Source organism: Narcine bancroftii, chromosome 7 (genome assembly GCF_036971445.1).
Source record: "Narcine bancroftii isolate sNarBan1 chromosome 7, sNarBan1.hap1, whole genome shotgun sequence".
NCBI classification, from domain to species: domain Eukaryota; kingdom Metazoa; phylum Chordata; class Chondrichthyes; order Torpediniformes; family Narcinidae; genus Narcine; species Narcine bancroftii.
Window position 1 is genome coordinate 10,554,761 of NC_091475.1, and position 27,338 is coordinate 10,582,098.

The following is a 27,338-nucleotide window of genomic DNA, read 5'->3' on the forward strand; positions in this document are numbered from 1 at the left end:
CTCCTTCGGTTCTTTTCTGACATGTTAATTTTTAATGTTCAACACTACTTCAGTCCCAAACACCTGAGTCAAATGAGCTTTTCTTTCACTCCAATTATTTGCCAAAATGGAGACTTTGATAACAGAATAAATAACCTTGAATTTTACATACTGTGTGCAGACCATCTTAATGCTTACAATTTCAAAATGTATTTTGGGATCGCTCCATTTTTAAAAGAAATGTTATTTTCATAAGCACATTTGTATTTCCTTCAGATAGGCAAATGACTGTTCTGTTGCAGGGGAGAAAAAAATATTTCAGTTGTACTGTAGTTTAAGAACAAGACTCAAACAGGAGTGTTGATTACTGCTTAAAAGATGATGTCTTGATCACATAACCCCATCTCGTTATATGATTTGAACTGCACATTATATTCTGCATTTTTTGTTTTATTTTGCGCTATCTGTGTGCATGGGCTCATTTGCATCAGTAGCATGCAGAGCCATGTTTATTCTCCGTATCCTGGTCCATGATACAATCAACAAGCCCATTCAAATGGGCCCTGTGGCCCTTTTGACTATATTTTATGAAGAAATGTTGACTTGTTTGAGGATGTTTTCCCTGGAAGAGAGGAGGCAGAGGGGTGATTTAATCAAAGCTGGTGGCTTGACCAAGGTGACTGGCAATAACCAAAATTTGCAAAGATTTTTTTTAATGAAGTGACATAGCTGCAAGGCGAGTTGCTTTTAAGTATTAAAAAAGAATTAAAGAAAAATACTTCCAATCATAAACAGTGAACTGGCTGCTATAAAAGATAGTGGAGCAACAAAAGATAGTGGAGCCACATGGTGGAGATGGTGGTGCCTGGATATTCTTGTGACATTCAATAAAGTTCACCTGGAGAGTGGAAGAAATTTTGGGAGTCTTTTTAATAGAAAGGATATGATGGGCTAGACCAGGGGTGTCCAAAGTGGTCGATATTAAACCCTGGGGGTCAATAAATGGTGGGGCGGGGGGGGGTGAGGTCTTTTGAACTTTTGTGGTCATAAGCAGGGCGTGTCTACGGAAAATAGCGCCTATGACATGGGTGGTTAACCTCTCATGAGAACTGGGCTTGGTGGTTGCCATGTTTTATGTGACAAAGTGGAGAAGAAGGAGGTCCAATGCCTCTACCTTGCTCCCCCCCCCCCCCCCGCCCCCCCAATGTTGAGTGTCACCAAGCACACCAATGATTCCATGCCTTGGGTTGGTGAGGGATCAAGGATTCCATGAAGGGGCCGATGATCTAAAAAGTTTGGGGACCCCTGGGCTAGACCATCTCCTTGGGTTCCTTAAGTTTATAATTCAATGAATTGCTGCACACATATTAAATGATTCTTGTTTTTTTTCAGTGATGAATTGTATGCAACCATTTGTTAATGTATTGTGTGTCAGATATTTTTACTAAAAGTGCACGTTTTTTAAATTGGGTTCATTGTTAAATCCATGCAATTTTACAAAATGTAAAGTCCTTAAATCTTGGATATTTTATGTTTTGAGATTATACAGATGAATTTAACGAAGAAACAAACTATAAAACCTAATCAGATACTTGGCATAGTTAGGCATGTATTGCGCCCACAGTGAGACTGTCATGTTTTAAACTAATATATTTTGTATTGGGCATGGGAGGTGGGGTTATGAATGCTTCTGCTCTCCTTTTTAAGAAAATATTCAAATTTGTGAAAAATCTAGCAAACCACTCGGTATAATGTGGGTTCATTTCCTCCATGGTCTGTTTCAGCTTTGTTAAATGTAACTGAAGTTTCTTTTCTTGAAAAGGAAAAGGCGTTTGGTTCTGCAGGTGAAACCGTAGTCGTGGAAGAGCTGCTCGAGGGGGAAGAAGTGTCGGTGAGTAAAGCTTGCATCCCGATCTTTCAATAGCCAAAATTTCAGTCCTTTCTATTGGCTAATTGCCGAATTTAATCCAATTGTACGTCCAAAATAGCGTTTAATTTGTAGATTCTCACTGCCGGCTGCCTTTTTGTTCTGTGTATTTTAGAGGTGGATTGGCGATCACTTGAAAATGTGAGAAGGCTTATAGTTGAAAGGGGGATTGCTGTGAAATGATACAAATTTGCTCGCAATGGGATTTGTGCAGCTAATAATTATTCTACATCTATTGGCTTTCTGTGTCAATATGTAACTTCCATATCTGAATCTAACTGCAATGAGTATTCCATAATGTAGAAAACTCTATTTGATCTTTTCATTGAATATATTTGCCTCTCAGAATTAAGCAGGTCTTGGTGAGCAAATTAAAGAGCATTTACTTGCAGCATTTTTGATGGCTTTCGTTACTATGTGGCAACTTTGTGCTTAATTAACATTGATTTGGAAGTCACCCTGTGGAAGCTCTTGCATCATTGGTCAATCCACTTTTAAAAATTCCAACCCAAACATATGTTAGAATTGGAAATAATTGAATGCATCTGTGGTGCTACACAGAAAAGGTTATGCCAGAGATGCAATGGGTAATAAATTGCTGATCTCCAGAAGATCAATGTGGAGAGGTCCAGGTCAAAGGCTCATTGCTTTACATTGAGACCAATTGGTTTGAAGTGGTTGGTGCCATTCAGACCCAAATTTCTCGCATTTATAATGTTTGACTTTACAAAAATTAATACAGATATAGAATTGGTGGAAAAAAAATGTCTCAAGAGAATCCACCTAAGTGCTTTAATAGTTTCCATTTGGATGATATTTTCTCATTGTTACTTCAACCTTCAAGGTGGTTACAATTTCAGAAGATGAGATCAGATGCTGAAATATGAAACAAACAGAATGGTGGTAGATCAAGATGCATGAGTGGAGGCAAAAGGTGTCAGTCAACCTTTTGGGTCAAGACCCTGCATCAGGACTAAGAGGGGACAGGAAAGTTTGCCACTATATGGCAGTAGGTTGGTATATCGCAGGGCAAAGGGTTACCTGGTCTATTGCATTTGGTGCTTCTCTTTGGTGAAACCAAGCCTAGACTAGGTGACTTTCACTCTGTGGGCAATGGCTATCTTGACCTTCTGGTTGCATATCTCCGTCACACTCCCATCTACCTGTGTGTTCTTTCCTTCCTCCATTACTAAGCAAAGGCCAAACACAAATTGAATAAACATCTCCCATTCTGCTACTGTCGCTTACAACATTTCACATTTTTCAATTTCAATTAACCCACACCCTTTGGTGCTCTCCTTAACACAATCACTTGTCCACCTAATTTTCTTCTATAATTCATCCCTCCTTTCTGCCCATCATCCCCTCCCCATCTAGAGCTCCACCTATCACCTTCCAGCCTCTGTCCTAATTCATTCCTCCACCTTCCTTCAGTCCATCATTCCCATCATGTACCAATTTCTATCCATTCTCAACAGGGCAGTAAGGCCCCCCACCCGGGAGCCACAGTATATTTAAATAAAAGCCTTGTTTTCTTTTCACCTTGTGTAATTTTTTTTTTAATGTAGTCGATGGGAGAGAAGTACAACAGGAAGGGGGCCCATAATCTTTGAGCAAAGTCCGGGGGGATGGCGGCCAGAGCCAAAAAATGGTTGAGAAAGGCTGCTCTATCCCATTCCCCTATGTACTGGTATATACTGGCAACCTCTCCTTTTTCCCTCTCCGTCGTGATGCCAAATCTTGACCCAAATCTTCGACTTGTAGCTTTTGCCACCAAAGATGCTGCTTGATTCACTCAGTTCTGTTTCTGATTAGAGCTTGCACACCTGCACGTGCGTTTAGGAAAATGCGTAAAATCGCTTTCACGATTAATTCTGGTTCTCTGCTGAACAAGATTTAAGACATTGATTGTAAAGTTTCTCCCTGCAATCCTCTTGTCTATTTGACAATACCGCCAGTTGACTAGGATTCTGAGAAGCGGGCTAGTTTTGTAAATGGCTTGAATCTTGCTCTACAAAGCAGTGTCCGTTCCAATACATCAAATGCAATTCTGATCGTATTGTGCAGTGTTTATGTTTCAGTGATAGTATCACAATTGCCTGCATGCCACCATCTCAAGATCACAAGCGCTTATTGGAAGGGGACCAGGGGCCTAACACTGGTGGAATGGGAGCTTATTGTCCTGTTCCTCAGGTAATTTTACTGTAATTTTTGTTAGTTACTCCTTATTACTGTACAACAATTTTGACAATTTGTTCTTCTGAAACATGTCATGTTAAACCAGTTTGCAAACCAAGCAACTCTCAGATAAGATGATAATTTTGAACAATCCCTGTTTAAAATGACCACTCAACCTTTGGTGGTTTTGCAGTCTTTGCCTGGTCTTTTGAGCATACATAAAGCAATTCCTGCAGAGTTCTTCATAAAGTGTGGGAATGCTAAGCAATTCCTGCAGTTCTTCATTAAACATGGGGACATTCTGATGAATGAAGACCATTTTAGAAGGAAGGTTGGGTATTTAAAATCGTTTTCTTCCCTACCCAGTCAGTATGCTGAATGGGAGATGCAGGAATCCTACCACAACGTTGACCGTCCAATTCTGTTTATCATCGCCTACTTAGCTGAGTGGCATTAGAAATCCTTCTGCTTGTTCTTTGATTAGCCTGGTTTGGGTCAAAGATTGACAGACAGTTAAATCTCTCATTGTGAAGGCACAGCCAGTTTGCCACCTGTAGTACATTTGACCTTAGTTGTTTACGCAAATAGTAATATCGTACTCTGCTTTAAAAATTCATTCTAGTTTAAATTCAGGTAGCTAAGGTCAATTTAAATCCAACCTCTGAATTCACATCATTCACTTGATTTTGTTTTTCACTTTTTCTCAACCTTGAATGAAATACTTGGCTAATTTCCTTTATGTATTATCGATTGAAGAATTGCAGTTAAGTTTTAAATTAAGCATCTTCTCCAAAATGAACTCTTCCGCACCAATTATTCACCATTTCCATGTTCAGAGGCAGTGACGGTGGCTAGTTATCAGTTGTAGGAGGAAACTGATCAATTAAAAAAAATAATAATTTGGAGATACAGCATGGTAACAATCCACAAACCCATGCTGCCCAAATTAATTAACTTACAAACCCCATATTTTTTTCGAGGGTGAGAGGGAAACCAGATCACCCAGAGGAAACCCATACAGACATGGGGAGAACGTACTGTTTCCTTAAAGACCGCACTGGATTCGAACCTTGGTCGCTGGCACTGTAATCGGATTGCGGTGACCACTGTGCTAACTTTGCTGCTCCGCTATACTAACGCTACCACTTTATATATTTATTCTTTGGTTCTGGCTTTCTAGGTTTCCAAAAACATTCTTCAGAAGATCAGGGAAAATATTCTGCAGAAAACAATTGATGGCATGAGACGAGAAGGAATTCCTTACACTGGTGAGTGCTGCTTTGTTGAAGTTCACCTGCTGGAACAGCAAGTAAATGTATTTGCCTTTGTGTGAATGAGCTGAAAGGATATTAATGTATTTTGCTCCTATGCTAACTTACCTGATAGCTGAATTCATGGTTCTTCAAACACGCCTTTTGACTTCCACTACTGCAAATAATAAAGGGTACTCTCAATACTGTTCAGGCCCAATTAAAAAAAAAACTGAACTCATGTGATAAATACTTGTTTACCTTTTTCACTTCCTTAAGACAAACTAAAACGTAGAGGTTTCCTTTACGGTCGTTACAGCAAACCTCTTGTAATTTTTCCAATGGTCTTGTAACTTAGGAGAATTGAGGTATAGTAATGTGACATTTTTGGGGGGCGGGGGGGGTGGCTTCATATTGCAAACATTTTGATCTCCATCAAATGCTTCTTTCAGTGCTGTACTTTCATTTGGGTAGATTCAATAGTGAAACTCTGAGGTGATCTGACCTGATGAAGGTCCAATTTTATTCAACTAAGATCTGCTGAAACAAATCACTTTTACCACTTGTGCTTTACTTGCAGGGATACTTTATGCAGGCTTGATGTTGACACAAGAAGGACCAAAAGTATTGGAATTTAATTGTCGTTTTGGTGATCCAGAATGTCAGGTAATGTTACTGGTATCTGGACTGAGGATCATGTCTTGCAGTGAATTGAAGTTTGAATATGGTTTTAATATTGAAATATTTTTTCCCCGGTATGAAAATCCAATATTTTGTGTTTTAGGTCATTCTTCCTTTATTAAGCAGTGATTTGTATGAATTGATACAAGCGACTTTAGATGGCAAGCTCTCTAAAGCCCTGCCGTCTTGGCTGGAAAGCAGTACAGCCGTGACTGTAGTTATGGCCAGTGGTGGATATCCAAACTGCTACACAAAGGGCCGTGAAATTACAGGTAAAACCTGAACGACAAAACAGTTCATGTTGAGACTGGTGATGTGTTTGTTATCCACTGTCATCAATTTCAACTATATTACAACTCTTTTGGGGACTGAATTGAAAGGAAAGATCTGGGACGAATGTTGCCAATGTATTTTGCATATGAAATATAAATTTGAAGTCTGTGTATGGGGTTTCAAAGGCTTGATGCTTCTCTCTAAATTAGCCTGCTTCGATTTATATGGATTCTATGTCTAATTAATGAGATGCCGAAACATTTTCCATAATGGGAGGCTTAAAATAATAAATTTGAATACAAAATAAGATGAATTTCAAGTGAGGGTAAAATTCTTTTTGAGTTTCGATTGTAATTTCATCGAGTCCGTGAAGTTTCAATTGGTATCCAGGTAAAATTCCACAGGTGTCTTTTCAGTTTTGATCAAATTTTCTTTATTTTGAGATCAGCCTTAATGACTCAGCTGCTTGTCAAATAAATGAATGACTACAGGAATGGTGAGATTATGGTGGAAAATAGAGGGGCCACCAATCCCTTTCTTGTAAAGGCCATTAACTAAATACTTGTTTGCAACATCCATCTGATTATCGTGCTTTGGTTGGAGAATCAATCGAGCGTGTTCACTTGGCCTGCTTATTTTAGTTCACCTCCTCCCTAATGAAGAGTAGAATGAACTATTCTTGGTTGCTGTCCTGAAATCTGATTTTAAAATGTGCTTTGTATTCTGTGATTCTCCTTAAACTTGCGTTTATCCAAAGCTAAATGTATCTTGGTCGTTGCACTGGAGTTTGCTGGCCAACATCAAACCTTAGTTTCAAGATCTTCTTCCTTGTTTTTTTTAGATCCTCCAAAGATTCGACTGAATCTCTCACTATATCTGCAACTTTTTTTCCAGTCATGTGGGCTTCCATATTTCTTTTGAGATTTTACTTTTTTTTTGCTGCCCCAAATTAGATCATTTCACTTTTTTTTTGGAGCAATGCCTTCCGCTGCTTTGTTCCTTAACCTCTTGGAATGTTCAGTCTCTGCTACTTCTCCTTCAAGAGTTCCTTTAAAATTGCCTCACTGCCCAAGCCATTGATCATTATCGGGACTCATTACATGGTCCATTATGGGATATTCCATTATGTTAAAGGATCTATTCCTATGATGAACCCAAAAAAAGCAAAAGTGGTTAATTAATTCTGAAATTTGGAAAAAGACCCTCAATACACAAGAGTCTGGTGTTCGAATTGTGCAGTTAAAACAGTCCAAGAGTTTTACAAGGGGTGGGATGGGACCTTTTATGTTTGCATTTTAATGAGACAGTGAGAAATATAATGAGACAGTGAGAAATATAGACTGAGTCAGTGATGGGGAAGCATATTTGCACGATGAGCCTGAACGGGATACTTTCCATGGTGAATCTATAAAGAAATTGGTAGGGTATGTTGAGAACATGTTGAAGTGGAGGCATTGGTGTGATGTTTACACCTAGAAACAGTTCTCTAATATCTCCTCCCCCGCATTGTGTGACCATAGACAGAGCTGTGTGCTCTACACAACTACCCCATTTCCTGAAGTCAGTGACGAGCTTTGACATTTTGCTGACAATGAATTGTTGCCCTGGCACCATGCCACTGGGCTCTCCGTCATCTCCTTCCTCTACTCCATCTTATCATTGTTTGAGATCCAGCCTTCCATAGTGGTGTCACTTTCATATGTGTAGGTTGCCACACAGTTGTGAATGTATTTTTAAAAAAGTCATAAAGGGCTGGTGTGAGGATTATCGTGGAGGAGAAGTTACCACCTGTCCTCGCTAATTGTGGTTGAGGAGCATTTGAGGAGAATAGCATATATGCAGTTTGTACAAATGGCCATCAATTATTAATTTAACCCACAATTGTGTTTATTTTTTTTTTAAGGTTTGTCACTTGTAAAAGATTTGGGTCTACAAGTGTTCCATGCAGGTACTGCACGAAAGGATGGGAATGTTGTGACAAATGGTGGTCGAGTGCTTGCAGTAACTTCGATCAATAAGGACCTGATCAGGGCAGTAGAGGAAGCCAATAAAGGGGTTGAAATGATTCAGTTCCAGGATGCTGTTTACAGGAAGGATATTGCACATCAAGCCATAGCATTCGTAAAACGATCCAGGTCTGTGATGAAACGTAAATAAATATTTCCTCAGTCAAGTGTGCTTCATGTTGGATTAGGGAGAAATTTGCTCCATTAAATGTGCAGATGTTATTTTCAATTCAATGCAGTTCTTTCTCATGCTTAGAAATGTAAATTGATATTAAGTTTTGTGCAAATCAAAGGGTAACTAAAGATTACTTGCTATAATTAAAAGTGATTTATACTAGGACCTTTATCTAATTTTCATATTGCTCTGTGCTTTTGGGCTCTGCAGACTAAACTAACATGAGACTACTTTCTAAATTTCAGTGAATTAGCCTAATTCTTGCTGCTCTAACTGAGGTCTTGCCTCGTTTGACCATGGTCCCCAAGAACAATCGGGAGAAAGTTCTAATGTTCATTGCCCACTATCTCTCGAGGTCATTGTGGGCTGGCGGCTTTGGGTGCAGTACATTGAAAAAATCTGATAGTAAAGAACAAGATGCAAGATTTGAGCCCTCTTTGTATTATTGTAGGTTGATTTTTTTTGATGTGGTTTACATTTATTTTCCCTGTGCCTTCTGAACTTGCATGTTATCTGTTCCAATTTCTCTCTGTAGAGGACTGACCTACAAAGAGAGTGGAGTTGATATTGCGGCTGGAAATGCATTAGTCCATTCAATTAAACCACTTGCAGTAGCTACCTCAAGACCAGGTAGGTTTCTTTCCATCTTTGGATTTAAATCGAGCAGTACTATAAATAAGTTTGTGACAAATGTGTTTGAATAACATTTTGGATTTAAACTATTAAATGTATAGAATTACAAAATGGAACCACTTCTAAAGTGCATTAAGGAATAAATGGTGAGGAAAATGTAATTTTTTTTGGAAAGTCACAGTTGGAATGAAATGGACCCTTTTTAAGGAGGGAATTTGTATAAACCTCTGAGAAGACCATTGTTGTGAGTCGTTTTTGACAATGCAGTAAAATCCCTGTTATCTGAAATTTCAGCGATCTGCAGCTTCCAGTAACTGGCAAAAAAAATTGCAGAAGATAAATAGGTAAAAAATCTGAAAGTTTAAAACTAGCCCCCCTCCCTCCCCCCACCATGGGTAGTTTGCCAATTGTGCAACACGCAATCTCAACCAACCAGAAAATTCACATATCTGGCATATACTAATCCCCATAGCTGGTTTTACCGTCTATTGGAGAGGGGACTGGTGGAAACTGAGATGTAGATTTTCTCTCATGATGCAGATAAATGATGAATAAGAGTCACTTTGGGAAAAATGGAGCACGTGTTCAGTTAAATAGCAAAGGTGGAGGGGAGAAAATATTAAAAAAAAGTTCTAAAATATTAATTGGTTAAAACATTGGAAGCATTTTTATATGGATCCCTGAGATCGTTGGTTGCCTGCTGGAGGATAGAGGACTGGGTAAGCACAAGACGTCTTCCAGAACAAACATCTCAGCCCTGCAGAGAATTGGATCAGCAACAAATGAGATGCTGTCTGCAGGTTGTAAATTTGAGTTGTAAATATTTGGGAGTGCTTTGTCTTCCATTAAAAAAAAATTATATCCCATAGAAAAAAAATCCTTGTGGAATTTTTGTTTAATTTTTAGAAAACATAAACATTAAAAAAATTGAATGGACATAAACTTCAGAATTAATTATGTTAGTTTTAATTTTTAAATTTAGAGATCTAGCATGGTAACAGGCCCTTCTGGCCCGTGAACCCATGCCATCCAATTATATTAATTAGCTTACAAACTCTGTACATTTGGGAGATGGGAGCATACAGAGGAAACCCATGCAGACATGAGGAGAATGTACAAACCCCTCACAGACTGCAGTGGATTCTATCCCAGATCACTGGTCCTGTTACAACATTGCATTAACAGTCTTGCCTCGGGGAGGAGTCACGTGATGGAGTAGTGGCCGGACGGTGAACTCCAGCCCTCTCCAGAAAAGTCGGGAAAAACAAGAGAAAATACAAAGGCACAGAAATACAAGTTAAAGAAAAGTGAATATAAAGGTGGAAAGAAGATGGAGACAAAAGGAGAAAAATCAAAATCAACGGAAAGAAGAGAGGAAGAGAAGACAACGGAGGAAAAAGGTGAAGGCCTTACCTGTCCGAAGAGGCCCGCTGTGGAGAGAAGACCCCACTACCTCAGGTCGGTAGAAAGAGAACTACAACAATGGCTCACAGAGCCGAGTAAAAGTGCGCAACCGCGCATGCAAAAAAACACACCGACGGGAGGGGGGACCAGCTGGGGAGTCGAGCTCCACAGCCGGCAACGACAGCTGCAGAACACCTGCAGCAAGAAGAGACCACAGAAGACAATGGAAACAAGAAAGAAGAGGAGGAAAGGGCAGCAAAGAAACAACAGATGGTCAACCTAGAGGAAGAAGAAGAGGAAGAGGAAGAGTACAGGGAAATAGAAGAAGAAAAGAAAGGCAAGGTAAAGGAGGTACTTGCTCTTGTTAGAGGATACATGGAGTCATTTAAAGAATGGCAAACACAGGAATTCAATGATTTAAGAAGAAGAATAAACAACACAGAAAAGAAAATAAATAAAATGGATATGACCTTAACAGAAATGGGGAAAAAAATGGACAAGATGGAAGAACGGGCAATAGCAGCAGAAATGGAGGTAGAAGACTTAAAAAAGAAATTGGAGGAATCTAATAAAAAAACTAAAGAGACACAAGAATTACTAGCCCAAAAAATAGATATAATGGAAAATTATAACAGAAGAAATAACATAAAGATAGTGGGCCTTAAGGAAGATGTAGAAGGCAAGAATATGAGGGAGTTTATAAAAGAATGGATCCCTAAGGCCCTAGGATGTCCAGAACTACAGCAAGAAATGGAAATAGAAAGGGCACATAGAGCATTGGCCCCTAAACCACAACCACAACAAAAACCAAGATCTATTGTAGTAAAATTCCTAAGATATACTACAAGAGAAAAGGTACTGGAGAAGACAATGGAAAAAGTAAGAGAGGGCAACAAACCACTGGAGTATAAAGGGCAAAAAATCTTCATTTATCCAGATATAAGCTTTGAACTCCTAAAGAAGAGAAAAGAGTTCAATGCAGCAAAAGCGATTTTATGGAAGAAAGGATATAAATTTACACTGAAGCATCCTGCGGTATTGAAAATATTTATTCCAGGACAACAAAACAGACTATTCTCGGATCCAGAAGAAGCACGAAAATTTGCAGAACAATTACAAAAATAGACTGAGGGATGAAGACGGGTAATGAGAGCAAAAATTATCACGATTGATATGTATGTGGGTAAAGACAAAAATAGACTGAGGGATGAAGACGGGTAAGGAGGGTAAAAATGACCACGATTGATATGTATGCGGGTAAAGAGGTATAAGAGTGAATAGAGACAATGGGCATATGTGAAAGTATCTGTAATTAGAGGAAAACATAGAGAGTATAGACAAGAATTAATAAGGGAAGGTAATGGAATAGAGAGAATAAGGAGGGAACTAAAAGAGTGACCTTTGTGACATATAAAAAACGAAATCTTTTCTGGGGGGGGCTGGGTGGGGGGAAAAGAGCGGTCACTGCAAAATCAGTTGACGCTTGCGAGTGGATTCGCAAATCCAAATGGAGAGGGGAGATGTGGTTGTCCGACAAGGGATAAAGGGCAACTCAGGAGGGGAAGGGGAGATTGGGAATAAAGAAGATAGAAATAGGAGAATAAGGAAAATGTTGGATGTTGTAGGAATGTTGTCTGGTAAAGAGTTGAAAATAAGAAAACAGAAATGGAAAAGGAGGAAAGGTAATGATGGAAAAACGGAAAGAGAAGATAAACAAAATATAAAATGGCTACGCTGAACTATATGACTCTAAATATTAATGGAATACATAACCAAATTAAAAGGAAGAAACTACTATATTTACTGAAAAAGGAAAAAATAGATATAGCATTTGTCCAAGAAACACATTTAACTGAATTGGAGCACAAGAAATTAAAGAGAGATTGGGTAGGACATGTAACAGCAGCATCGTATAATTCAAAAGCAAGAGGAGTGGCTATATTAATTAGCAAAAATGTGCCATTTAAAATAGAAGAGGAAATAATAGATCCAGCAGGGAGATATGTTATGATAAAATGTCAGATATATTCAGAGCTTTGGAATCTACTTAATATATATTCACCTAACGAAGAAGATCAAAAGTTTATGCAAGATATCTTTTTGAAGGTAGCTAATACGCAAGGGAACATACTAATAGGAGGGGATTTCAATCTGAATTTGGATCCAAATATGGATAAAACGGGGAAAAAAATTAACAGGAAGAACAAAGTAACCAAATTTATAATTAAATCAATGCAAGAAATGAAACTTGTGGACATATGGAGGAAACAAAACCCAAAAGAAAAGGAATACTCATACTACTCGACTAGACATAAAACATACTCAAGGATAGACCTATTCCTGTTATCAGCCCACATACAAGGGAGAGTTAGGAAAACGGAATATAAAGCTAGACTATTATCGGACCACTCACCCCTGTTATTGGCAATAGAGCTAGAAGACATCCCTCCAAGAATGTATAGATGGAGATTAAACCCCATGCTACTTAAAAGACAGGATTTTAGAGAATTTATTGAAAAACAATTAAAAATGTACTTTGAAGTAAATACGGAATCAGTGGAAGATAAGTTTATACTATGGGACGCAATGAAAGCATTCATTAGAGGGCAAATAATAAGTTATGCAACCAAGATGAAGAAGGACTATAATCAGGAAACAGAGCAGTTGGAAAGGGAAATAATAAACATAGAAAAAAAATTAGCAATAAAGGAAGATACAACCAAAAGAAGAGAATTGGCGGATAAAAAAATAAAATATGAAACATTACAAACATATAAGGTGGAGAAGAATATAATGAAGACAAAACAGAAATATTATGAACTAGGGGAAAAAACACACAAAATCCTAGCATGGCAGCTTAAGACAGAGCAAACTAAGAAAATGGTATTGGCAACAAGGAAAAAAGACAAACAAATTACATATGATCCAAAAGAAATTAAGGAAAACTTCAGAGAATTCTATGAACAATTATACCGAACCGAAAACGAAGGGAAAGAAGGGAAAATAGATGAATTTTTGACTAAAATTGAACTACCAAAACTACAAATAGAGGAACAAAATAAATTAACAGAACCATTTGGAACAGTAGAAATACAAGAGATAATAAAAAATTTACCAAATAATAAGACACCAGGAGAGGATGGACTCCCAATAGAATTCTACAAAACATTTAAAGACCTAATAATACCGCCCCTCCTGGATGTAATCAACCAGATTGATGAGACACAAAACTTACCAGATTCATGTAAAACAGCAATAATTACAGTGATACTAAAACAAGGGAAAGATCCACTCTCACCAGCGTCATATAGACCAATATCTCTGCTAAACACAGATTATAAGATAATAGCTAAACTATTAGCGAACAGATTAGCAGAACAGGTACCGAAAATGGTAAATTTAGACCAAACTGGATTTATCAAAAAAAGACGCACAACAGACAATATTTGTAAATTTATTAACTTAATTCATGCAGTAGAAGGAAATAAAGCACCGGCAGTAGCAGTTGCTTTAGACGCAGAGAAGGCCTTCGACAGAGTAGAATGGAATTACTTGTTCAAAGTATTGCAAAAATTCAGTTTACCGGAGAAGTATATTAATTGGATTAAAGCATTATATAAGGGACCGTTAGCGAAAGTGACAGTAAATGGACATGTATCAAAGCAATTTAACTTAAGCAGGTCAACGCGGCAGGGATGCCCACTATCACCATTATTGTTTGCGCTAGCTATAGAACCACTAGCAGAATCGATAAGAAGAGATAATAATATAAAAGGAATAAAAATAAAAGACAGGGAATATAAAATCAGTCTGTTTGCGGATGGTGTGATAGTGTACTTAACAGAACCAGAACTATCAATAAAAGAACTATATAAGAAATTGAAGGAATATGGAGAAGTGTCGGGATACAAGATAAACGTAAATAAAAGTGAAGCAATGCCTATGAATAACGCGGATTTCTCAAAATTTAAGGAGGAATCCCCATTCAGATGGCAAACACAGGCAATAAGATACCTAGGTGTGCAAATAAACAAAAATCTAGGCCAATTATATAAACTCAATTACAATCCACTAATGAAAAAATTACGGGACGATTTAGAGCATTGGAAAGAGCTACCACTAACACTGATAGGAAGGATAAACTGTATTAAAATGAACATTTTTCCAAGGATACTATACTTATTTCAGGCATTGCCAATACAACTGACAGAAAAATTCTTCAAAGAGTTAAAGAAAATAATAAGGAGATTTTTATGGAGAGGGGGGAAACCGAGGATAGCACTAGACAAATTAACAGAATGGTATAAACAAGGAGGCTTACAATTGCCAAACTTCAAAAATTATTATAGAGCCGCACAATTAAGGTACCTATCAGATTTTTATCAAACAAGGGAAAAACCAGACTGGACGAGACTAGAATTAGATAAAATAGGGGAAAAGATACCTGAACACATATTATATAAATGGGACGAAAAATTGGTACAACATAGAACTTCTCCAGTATTACACTATCTCCTCAATATATGGAAGAAGATTCATGTAGAAAGAAATAAAATAAATTACCAAATACCAAAACTAATATTGACGCAAAATAAGCTACTCCCTTTTACAATAGACAACCTTGCCTTTAGAAAATGGGAAAAAAAAGGGATTAAAAGAATAGAAAATTGTTTTTCAGGAAGTAGATTCTTATCCTTTGAACAAATGAGAGATAAGTACAATATAACGGGAGATACAGCGCTGGCATATTACCAACTGAGATCCTACTTGAAAGATAAATTAGGAAGCAACTTGAGTTTACCAGAGGGAAGTAACCTTGAATATGTGATTACAGATACAATGTTAATCAAAAGATTTATAAAAAATATGTATATTAAACTGCAAGAAAAGGAAAATGAGGAAACAAATGGTAAAACTAAACAAAAATGGGAACAAGATTTAAATATAAAGATAAAAAAGGAAACATGGGAGAAGTTATGCTCTGGAACGATGAGAAATACAATAAATACGAGGCTGCGTATGATACAATATAATTGGTTACACAGACTATACATTACACCGCAAAAGTTAAATAAATGGGACCCAACAGTATCTGATAGATGTTTTCGATGTAAAAAAGAAAGGGGAACAACAATTCATGCAATCTGGACATGTGAGAGAGTAGAAAAATTTTGGGATGATCTCAATCAGATATTAAATAAAATAACAGAAAACAATATACCAAAGAATCCAGAGATCTTTCTCCTAAGTAACATAAAAAATAAAGAATTTGGAATTGACTTGGAGGATGCACAAAAAAGATTTGTTAAGATAGCCCTAGCTGTAGCAAAAAAATGTATTATGTCAACCTGGAAATTGGAAGATAATTTGAAAATACAACAATGGTATATAGAAATGAATAAATGTATTCCATTAGAAAAAATAACATATAGTTTAAGAAATAATATTGAAATATTCGAACAAGTATGGGAGCCTTACATTAAATACAATAGCGAAAACCTACCGGGAACAAACATTACCTAAGTTGATGGAAGGAGAAGAAAAGAAAAGAATGGACTCAGTAGAATTTCTGGTGTATTTTTGTTGAATGACAACATTGTCTTACTGAATTAATGCAACCTAGATTGTATAACTAAAATGGATGAGAGGGGGGGGGGATGGGGGGGTGGCTTGGGAGGAGGGAGGGGGGAGGGAGAAAAAGTCACTGTAAATGTGTGGAAAAGAAAAAGTGTATATCATGGCTATTGTGATTTATGGTGTGAAAAATAAAAAATTAAAAAAAAAAAAAAGAAAATAGCAACAGTCTTGCCTCAAAAGCAGGCCCTTCCTCTCATCTAGTCCATACTGACCAAGTAAATCCCATTTCACTTTGTTAGGCCCATATCCTCGAAATGTCTCCTGTCCATGTATCTCTTGAAGTGTCTTTTGAGCGTAACAGTTGTCTCTCTTCCTACCATTTCCTCTAGCAGTTTGTTCCATGTACCCACGACCCTTTGTTTGAAGGTGTCTCTCAGGTTCCTTTAAAATCTTTCCTCTCACGTTTTAAATCTTTGTTCTCTACTTGAGAATCATCTGTTCTGGAATTGGGGGGGGGGTGGGGAAAGAGGGTGGGGAAGCCTATGACTATTTAACTACTCCATAATGCTATTGATTTGGCAAATCTATATAAGATCTCCTTTTTCCCCCTCTCCCATGTCTACTACATTCTACAGTGAAAAATGCCAGCCTATGCTGTTTCTCTTTATAATTCAAGCCACCCCAATCCATTGAATTTATTCTCATTTTCTGAGAAGTTCTTTCTTTCTACTTCCAAGGTTGTAATGCAGAGCTTGGAGGATTTGCAGGCACCTTTGACTTGAAGGCAGCTGGATACTCTGACCCAATCCTAGTCTCTGGAACTGATGGAGTTGGAACCAAACTTCAGGTGCATATATTCTCAGTGTAACTGAAATAGAATTCTAATTTGCCTCTATCATAATATTGTTCATGTTTATTTTCTCATTCTATCCAAATTCCATTTGCCTGTGGACAGATTGCTCAGATGTGCAATAAGCACGACTCTTTGGGACAGGATTTGGTCGCCATGTGTGTAAACGATGTGCTGGCACAAGGAGCAGAGCCACTTTTCTTCCTCGATTACTTTTCGTGTGGTAAACTGGATGTGGATACGGCGCAGACGGTGATTGCTGGTATTGCAGAGGCATGTAAAATAGCAGGATGTGCGCTATTAGGTAAGGCTGTAATATCAAATAATTACGAGTTGATGTAGGCATAATTTGGGGGACTTTTGGAAATGACATAATAAAACACCAATTGAATGAAGCTTGTCCTAGATCTTGTGGTTCTGGTTAATGAAATTGGGGTAAATGTTTGGCCTGATGGCAGGGGAACATAAGGTGTCTGTAATTGTAAGATAACTATGAATTGGTAGAATTAGTGCCAACCTAAGATTGTGAGTTCAGAATATTTGAAAACATAATTTAATGTAGAAGCAATGTGCATAGATGATGATAAATAACATAGAGGTCTTCTCTGCAGATGGTGATATTTTTCCTCAAACTTGCCATGGCTCATTGGATCAAATTGCCTGGGAATACAGAGGAATGGGTGTGAATCAAGCTCATTTATTGTTATTGAGTTCAGTCATTTTCCAAATAATTTTTGTTTGAAATGTGTGTTGCTCATTTCTTCTCCTCTTGGTGCATTAGAAGATTGGAGAATGGGGTGGAAGAGATCACAATATCAAATTGAGATTAAATTGGAATTTAGATTGATAATACCTGTATTTACTTAGAGCATTGCCTGAACTTAATTTTATGCAATCAGGAATTATATAATTGCAAATGTTTCACAATTCTAAAAGGAAATTAACAGAATATTAAATTGTCGGAGTCGATTGCTTGATTATGTTCTGTCCATTAGAATTGGGGAGGAAAATTGGTGGAGTAATTTCTGTTTGTATAAAAGGACGTGGTGCAGCACAGAACCAAATAAGCCGGAAGATCTTTAGTTTGGATCTTTTTTCAATTAATCCTGAACTATTGGCACCACGGACATGATACTTGACCTCATCAGAGTGGAGATTAGCTGGAGGACTCGCTTCTTCTTTTGTTATCCTTGACTTTCCATTCCATTGGAAATGGGGCAAAAACAGATTTTTGGGATAATGTGTAATGACAGATCACTGGGAGAGTGTGATGACGGAACACTCTGTAGAAATCATGTCTTCCTGATATCTCCCTCCTTGATACCCCTGAGGTGCTAATTAGAACCTCTACCACTGTAACCAAGCTTTGGCCACCTGACCCTGGATTTCCTTGTGGCTATTTTGCATTTGAAGTAGGGGCATGCTTCATGGCGTCTACACCACATGAATGGCCTTTCTGTCTGCCCAATCAATTTGCCACACAAGCTTCCTTCCATGCTATTGACCTCATTGCAACCATCCCATCTTACTTTTTTTCCTCATCTTCTCTACTAGCTTCCTTTGGAAAACAACTAAAGACAATTCACCTCAACCTCTCAGAACAAGTTCCGCATTCTGATCTCTCTCTGCTGAATGAAAATTTTCCTTGTATCTTTATTGTGTTTTATTAGTGGTCATCTTGTATTTATGACCCCCTCCCCCCCCCCCCCCCCACACCCGGTGTTTGACCAACGTGGAAGTGTGTTCTAAGTACAACCTAACCATTTGATTTTTAAGACTTTGAAAGATGAAAAAGTCACCTTAAAGGTACTATTTATTGCAAGTAAAATGGAATATGTATTGTCAGGTTGTTTCTTTTTTTTTTCCTGTGTGTTGATGCAAGTTGTGTTCAGGTTAGCAGCTCAGTTTCATTCTGTCATCTGCTTATTTTGTAGGGGGAGAGACTTCTGAAATGCCAGGAATGTATTCCTTGGGGCAGTATGACCTTGCAGGCTTTGCAGTTGGAGCAGTGGAACGTGGACAGATGCTACCGAAGCTGGAACACATTTGTGCTGGCGATGTTCTCATTGGTGTTGCATCATCTGGTCTCCATAGTAATGGCTTTAGTCTCGTTCGATCAATTCTGAAGAAAACTTCTTTACAGTGTTCCTCTCCAGCACCATCCAGCTATGGTTCTCAGACGCTAGGTGGGGTTTGATTTGAAATATGAATGATGTGAGGCTTTTCTGGAAGAATGTGAAATCTTGATTGTAAACAAATCCTTTTATATCAGAGACTCGTTCAGACAGTGGACCAGAATTGATCCTTGTAATGTGACTTCAGCCAACTCCTTCCTGTGTGCTCCATTGAATGCTACTGTTTGAAGGGGTGAAATAATATTGCTTGTTGTACTGTTTCAAATTACTTGGTGAGGTGCCCTTTGATTGGTGTGTCACAGCAGGCTTAAATTAATACCTCACTGTGGACGCAATCTTCAGCCAAAATGATGGAATCTGAGACTGATGGGAGGCGATGGGCTCATTTTTTTTTTTGTAAATAAAATGGGAAATTGTATTCCAGGAACCACTCTAGGATCAGTGTTGCAAAATATTAACTTTGCTGTGACTTCCAGTTGTACAATAAGCAACTTGACAGAAACCTCTCATGTATATCTATTGAACTTGGCATATCAGGGTTTTAGAATTTAAAATACTTTTGAATTCTGTGACTTGAAATTTGGTGATTTCCTGTAAAATGCAGATAACTGCATTATTTTTTTCTGATAATTGGTTAACTGTTTGAAAATTGGGGTTATTTGGTTTTGTCATTTATAGCGCTTGACAACAGAACTTCCATTTGTAAGATTTTCCTTTACCTTTTGTATAGGAGACGTGCTGCTAACACCAACTAGAATATATGCTAAGGCATTGTTGCCCATCCTGCGTCAGGGGTTTGTGAAAGCTTATGCTCATATTACTGGAGGCGGTCTGCTTGAAAATATTCCCAGAGTTCTTCCTAAAGGTCTTGGTGTTACATTAGGTAAGAAATTGCATATTTGTAAACTGCACAGTGCTATGATAGAGAAGATGCAGTCCATTCAGCCCAGCAAATGCTCTAGCATTTTTTTTCTTGTTCAATGGAAAGAGAAATCACCAATTTTTATTTAATGCCATCCTTAGTCCTCCAAGAGAGGATGCAAAGCAATTTATATTCTCTATGTTAATAGGAACTGTTCTGGGAGAATGTTCAACTATGAGATTGTGATTCAAAACCCAATCAACCTCGATTTTCCAATTTATCCATCTCTTTGGCAACCTTACAAGTTGGAAAATTAAAACTCCCAATGGACAGTGTTCATCTGATAATGTGGCATAATTGCATTCTACACTAGATTTTTTTAATATACTGTTTTGATGAATGACTCAAAGGCTTGTTAATTTGTGACCTTAAGAAATTAGACTAATTCACTGAGACAATTCCAAGAGCTCTGCACTTGACATAGATTCCAATTCCGAAAGCTGGAATTGAGTTTAAGTAAAGTTAGTTTTGAAGATTGAATTCTGACATGGGTAATCCCCAATCTTAAACAAGCAGAGCTCTTAAATATTGAATAACCTTTTGCAAATGAAATGAATCAAAGCTCTTCCTTAAATACTTCTGTAAGAGTGAGACTGTCAAAATAACTCCAGTTACATTCAGAACTTCTGTTGACAATTAAAAGATGCATCACTTTGGAAGATTCCAGAAATCTTTTCGTGGCTGCAAAGATCTGGCATCCTTTCTGAAGAGGAAATGGCTCGTACTTTTAATTGTGGAGTGGGAGCTGTGCTGATCGTGGATAAGGAGAATGCTGAAGTTGTCCTGCGAAATGTTCGAGGCTGCTATGAGGCGTGGATCGTTGGCAGCGTGGTGCTGCATAAAACAGGTTTCTGACGTTGTTAACGGTGTGAAATCAGTGGGGAGGAACAGACTGCTGGTTATCAGAATTCCTGTGGATTTTCAGTTATTGGGTTGGGATAGTAAAATCTCTGCTAAATAGCAATATTTGCTACCTTTAAGCTGGAAATAATTTAAAACTCAGTTCAAGATGAATGGATAAAGTTTTTTGCTGTTTAAAGTTATCAGTGGTTTATATTGGTTAACTGCAGCACATAATGTGCTGAGATAGAGAGTCCAAGAAATTGTCTTTTTCCCCCTTTTTGCTTGTTTAAAGTAACCAAAACCAATGTGGAAAATAATAGGAAGATTGTTAGTGTTGATCTTGATATTTGGGGTTAAGGGGATGATCAAAGTTTCTGATCACTTCCTGTCTCTGCTATATGTCATTGGATTATGGGATGGGTTAAACAGCCCTATGTTAGTTAAGTACGTAGAGACTAGGAGTAAGAGTACAATAATCCAGGTCTTCAAACAGCCTCATCAAGTGCTGACCTGTTACCTCTATCTTCTTCCAGCAAATCTTCCGATCCTTTTAACCATAACCATATAACCGTTTACAGCACGGAAACAGGCCATGTCGGCCCTCCAAGTCCGTACCGGTTCACTTGAACAACTCCACTAGCTCCTCCGCAAACTCCTGAGGAAGTTGAGGCTTTCTTCATGATGCCATTGGTGTGTTGGTCCCAGGAAAGATCTGCCGAGATAGTGAATCCCAAGAACCTACATTTGCTCATCCTCTCCACCTCTGTTCCCCATGATGAATTTTTAATCGTAGATTCTTCCTGCAGCATTTCTATTAACCCTTACTGAACTAATAAAAGGATCCGATACATCCGTGTTCATAAATTATTTCTCTGTTGGCCTTTACTCTTATTTGCCAGTCTAGGTTAGGATAATGAAAGGAACAATGAACTCTGCTCTACAGTCCTTGCATCTCTGCACACTGTTCTGTAGATTTGTTCCTGCATGTTCCTCCAATTAGTTTGTTGCCTACATTTGCAATCCATAAATGAAAAGTAACCCATCAATCTTTGTTTTAAATGAACACATGAACTGTGCTTTCACAGCTGTCCAGAGCTGTTCACTGCCCCCTCTCTCCTATTCCCCTGATGATCCAAATCAGGCTACTGCCTCAGCATCTTCAGGGCAACAGTTGCAGAATCCAGTGCGTAGATGCTTTAGTCTGCATTTGTGAATCAATGGGGTAAAACTGTGAGTCAGCTGAGATTCTTTAATTCAAGCATGCCTCTTGAGTTCCTGCACCACTGATCCCACTTGTTTTATGCTAAGTCATCAACCAAGGTAAGCATAGATGACACTTTCCATTTTCTAGTATTTCCCAATTTCAAAACGTGTCATCTTCAAAGAAACGCAAGGGCGATATTCCGAAGCACAATCTTATCAATCTAACAAACAAAACTCTGTAGATGCAGATTTATGTAGCTTTAACTCATTGATATACGGATAATAATTTTGCATAACTTTGCATCAAGATTTTCTTAATGATGAATAAACAAAGCATTTGGTTATTTTTAAAGCTGCAACGATACAAGATAAATTAAGATGATAAGAAATTATGAAGAGAAATTCAAAGAGAAGTATTTTGAGCTTTCATGGTTTTACGAAGAATGAGAAAGCAAGCTCAGAGTCTGCACAGATATTATGACAATAACTATGGTAACACTACAAACAAAAATTCCTTAAAGGGATAGGCACACAATTACTAAGAAGCAAAAACCAAGGTTTTAACCTTGACAGTAAGGAGTCCAATTTTCATTCTTTTGATCCATTTTCTGATGCTGAGATGGAAATGTGCTGCTCACAAGCAGATAATATGACAAGGACATGACGTCAGTGCTGGGATGAAATGGAAAGTATCCAGCCCCATTCACAGGGTGGGATATACAACAATATTGGACATGTAGGATATTTTTACACTAGTTATTCCATACTTTAAGGTTATCTCGTAGGAATGAATATGACAGAGCTGTGAGATTGGGTTGTGCTAACCTGTAGCATGGTATGTAATAAAATTCTTTACTGAGCGTGCAAGTTTGTAGGTCAGGCATTCTCACCAGAATGCTGCACATTAACATGTCCTAGCAAGGTCTAGTTGCCTTCAAGAGATGGGGGAAACAAATGAGGCTCAGGAGGTCCTGAGTTTGCTTTGCAGTTTTCATTGAGTGGTGTCCCTGTTTCAAATCAGATGAGGAGAATTTTGATGCAGTGCTCTTTTTGCTCATCCAAGTCTTGCAGAAATATTCAATATTCTTCTATTGTACTGAAAAATGTAGCTGAGAATCAGCCAATCTTGGTGTTGTGTGGAGTTGAAAGTATTCTAAGTTAATGTCTATATTTTGAATAACCGGCTTTTTTTTTACATAGGCTGTGAGAAAGTAGCAATTAAAAATCTCATGAAAACACTACATTTAAGCCAGCAGGCAGATGAAAGTGATGCAGGTGGTGAATTGGGACAATGTGAAGGGCAGACTCGGAAAATGAGAGTGGGCGTTCTTATCTCTGGAACAGGTGAGTTGTTCCAACGTCAAATGAAAGTCTTCATACAGAAGAAAGGAGACTTCATTCCCTTGCATCCTGAATAAGCTGCAAGCAAAAAGGAGTGTGAATTGTTTGATGTTTTCTTCATTTGTAAATATTTTTCAGAGTTGATGTATATATATCATGGCTGTATATTTAAAAACATTTTTTTAAATATAAATCCTACATTCAAACTCATTGGCTAATAACAAATAGGTCATATCATATCTTCTTCTTTGGCTTGGCTTCGCGGACGAAGATTTATGGAGGGGGTAAAAGTCCACGTCAGCTGCAGGCTCGTTTGTGGCTGACAAGTCCGATGCGGGACAGGCAGACACGGTTGCAGCGGCTGCCGGGGAATATATCACATAATAAACATATAATGTAAATCAAAAACCTATCCATAATTGTTTATTTGACTTGTTTAAGACATCAAATTCTATAAATATGGTAGTTAACATAGTTCTCATAATATATCCCAGTATAATTCTGGATAGAAAATAGATAAGACAAAATTCAACAACACCTTTATATAAAAAGAAAATATAAATTCTATCTTATTTAATGATCCATGATAAACCATATTCAAACCCATGTTTAACTAATGAATCTTAAAAAAAAACAAAAAAAATCCTCTGACTAATCTGACCCCTCCCTCTAACCAAGGTTTACTGGTAAAATTGTAAAGATATGGATTGAATAATGACCCTCAGACTCCAGACAGAGAGCATCCAGGTGGCCAAAAAACCCCGATGTAAAGCCACATATTATACCCCTATGTGGCTGTCGGGAGACCATCTGAAAGTGCAGGAGGCGCCTGCGAGGCGCACTTTGTAACCCTCCTCCGGGAGGGATAATCGCTGGAGCACTAAGGTGCCCCCCGCCCCAGGCACCTGAATGCAGCTGCCTGAAAGTGGCTGCTAAAGGGCTGGCTGATGGCGTCGCAGTGACATCGTCGGCCCGAGACGCTTGGTGCAAATTTTGAAACACAGTGTGCAGTCAGGGTATTGCAGGTACAGCCGCGTTTTTCAGCCTTACAGAATAACGTTATAATCGAACTAAGGCTGCAAAAAAAAGTTTCAAACTGGTGTGAAGCAGAGGTAAGACTGCTTCTAGACCATCTGTCTCAGGAATCCCAGGAAAGGGAGCTCACTGGGACAGCGAGGGATGGTCCCACATTTGAACGCTTGTCAGGAGTAAAATTCAGGTGGTGACAAAGCTGAAGAGTCGGAGGAAGAAGCTCCACGCAGTCCTGGATCACAACAGGAGGAGTGGCAATGGGCGCAAGGGCAGTACTTTGACCAGTGCCACACTATCTGGGGGGCTAGCTGCTCAGCTACTCCCTTGAACATAGCCAGTGCTCTGGAGAACCCTGATTCCCCAGATCTCATCCCTGAGGGATCTCAGGCCTCAACCAGCGGCAATGGTGGAGGAGACATGCAGGTCCAGGAGGTGCAGGCTGCCACAGAGGACTCTGCTGGCATGGATTTGGATGCCTCTGAGAGAGGCAGCGCGGAGCTCACTGTCCCTGGAAGTGGCGAGCACTCTCACCAGAGAACACAGGTACAGTAGCATTGAGATTGTGTGTAATGAGAAGCACATAATTCCAATACTGATGCACTTTTCCTGTTTCGACCCACAGCCTCTGGTCCCAGACGCAAGCGCTAGTGGCTGACCAAGGTTCAGGTTCTCGTTAAGGAGCTGCAGACGATGATGAAGGCACTTGACAGGGAGGACAGAGAGAGGGACCGCCAGCGTGCAGAGGAGTTGCTGGAACAGGAGCGAGCCCTGCTCACCGACCTGAGGGAGGAGGAAGCAATGCGCCGGTCCGAAGTGGACAAACAGGTCCAATTGGTGACTCGGTTGTCAGCTTCCCTGCACGAACTCAGTGCCGCAATGGACAGGCAGACTGCCATCTTCAACAGAATGTTCACGTGAATGGAGGGCTCTCCGTCTCCATTCCCACAGTCATATGGCCTCCCTAATCCCACGTACCTGGCCCCTCCAGCCAGCATGCCATTTCATTCCACACCAGTGCATCACGGTAGTGAACACTTGGACATAACTGAGATGCTGGGGTCCAGGACAGGTTCCTCCACACCCCCCTCCACCTCATTCCTCTCAGTGCTGGAATGAGATGTGCATCCGACTAAACATCCTTAATGCTACTAACTCGCTGTTCACTTTTATTGTTCATGAACCCTGATATGTGCAATATTCTGTGGACCACTTTAAGGACTGAAACATTCAGCAGTGAGATGCTATGGTGCCAGGTGGAGGTGTTTGTTGTGTTTACCGTTTTTGTGTTTGCTCTGTGGTGTTCAAGTGTGGAGTGAATTTGCATTATGTTTTGTCCATTCCATGGCTTACATCTAGTTTGGTGCATACTTTGAATTATTATGTCGTGTTATCTACCTCAGATTTTATGAATCAATAAGGTTTCTTGAAAAACTATTTTTATTAAATTTCTGACAAGCAACTGTTACTTCACGAGAACACAGTGTCACATAAAATGCCAGGCAGCAGGCTCATGTCGCTGCATTTGGTGGAGGGGGGAGCAAGTTGTAGGGCAGCTGGGTGGCAGGGACATACCCGAGTGGCAGCCGCTACCTTGGAGATTCACCCCTCCCCATTACAAGATAGTCATAATCGCAGAACGAATGGCCTGGTGCCCATGGGCCAGCTGTTCGTGACAGTCTTGGCTATTGGGTGCAGGACCATCTGCTTCAGCCAATATCCACTCTGACAGGAAGTCATTCTTGTTAATCTCACATATATTGTGCAGTACACAGCAGGCATACGCAACATCTGGGACAAAGGAGGTAGAGATATCCAGACACTTGGACAGGCTCCGCCAGCGGCCTTTTAGATGGCTAAACGCATGTTCCACCACTCTCCTTGCAGAATTAAGGGCCTTGTTAAATCTTCGCTGATCCGGATCCAGTACTCGATGCTGTGTGAACCCCTTCATCAGCCAGGTTCGTAGGGAGTATGCCGCATCACCCACAAGATGTGTTGGAACCTCCACTCCATCAACATCCTTGGACACCTGCAGGCACAACAATGCAGAAATTTTGTTAATTCGTACACCTGCCCGTTGACACAATAAGCATTCATAATGTTGGCACACGGAACTTTGAAGGGTGAACAGTCATGTCACGTGGGAAGAGGTATCCGGCCTGGTCCTCTGCCTTTCTGTACGGGGAGAGTTGGCAAGCACTCGGGCATCATCTGTGCGGCCCGGCCAACCCATAAACACATCTGAGAAGTTGTAAGATGAATGGAAAGCACATTGAAGTTATAGACATTGAGACATGAGGTGATAAAGATCAATGGCTTTAACTCACCAGAACCTGTGGTCAACCACCGCTTGCAGAACCACCGAGTGCCACCCTTTGCGATTGTAGAGGGCTGCAGCATCCACGCTGGGGGCAATAATGGGAATATGTGACCCATCAATGGCACCAACACACATTGGGTATCCCCTTTGGGCAAAGTCATCAATGGTCTCCTGGAGACATGTTCCACTTGGCAGGAAGATGAAACGCTTACCGAGGAACTTCCTCAAGGCGGCACTCACCTCCTGCACCACCATGCACATGGTGCTGATGCCTTTTCCAAAGATGTGACTGATGGATCGATACTCAAGGGGTGGCATACCACCACAAGGCCACAGCTAATCGAAGTCCTGGCTCCAATGGTCGCTGCAAGTCTGGTCTATGCGGCTTCAGGTGAGGTTCTATGAGTTCCAGCACGAAGTGAAAGGTGCCACGCAACATACGAAAGTGCCTCCTCCACTCAGCATCATCAAATTTGGTGAGGACATTACTCCAGAACTCAGCGCCTTGGGATCGGTTCAACTTCCAGAGAGACTGATGTGTCACCACAGCTAATTGACTGACAAGCAGCATTTGCCTTCATCTGTGGTGCCTGCGCTCTGCGCGCCTTT

General features: G+C 39.4%; 1 protein-coding gene across 6 annotated transcripts in view; it reads left to right on the top strand.

The window, feature by feature from the left end:
* gart (phosphoribosylglycinamide formyltransferase) overlaps positions 1-27,338 on the top strand; it is a 64,158-nt gene that overhangs the window by 27,702 nt on the left and 9,118 nt on the right. For 5 of the 6 annotated variants that reach the window (XM_069888799.1, XM_069888800.1, XM_069888804.1 and 2 more), the window contains 13 exons: positions 1,802-1,870; positions 3,974-4,099; positions 5,265-5,352; positions 5,915-6,000; positions 6,119-6,287; positions 8,192-8,423; positions 9,005-9,099; positions 16,821-16,930; positions 17,039-17,237; positions 18,868-19,119; positions 19,799-19,951; positions 20,634-20,837; positions 23,237-23,380. In XM_069888799.1, the coding sequence (XP_069744900.1) occupies positions 1,802-1,870; positions 3,974-4,099; positions 5,265-5,352; positions 5,915-6,000; positions 6,119-6,287; positions 8,192-8,423; positions 9,005-9,099; positions 16,821-16,930; positions 17,039-17,237; positions 18,868-19,119; positions 19,799-19,951; positions 20,634-20,837; positions 23,237-23,380 (1,927 nt within the window). The remainder of the gene's footprint in view (positions 1-1,801; positions 1,871-3,973; positions 4,100-5,264; positions 5,353-5,914; positions 6,001-6,118; positions 6,288-8,191; positions 8,424-9,004; positions 9,100-16,820; positions 16,931-17,038; positions 17,238-18,867; positions 19,120-19,798; positions 19,952-20,633; positions 20,838-23,236; positions 23,381-27,338) is intronic. The other variant, XM_069888803.1, reaches the window with a different exon arrangement.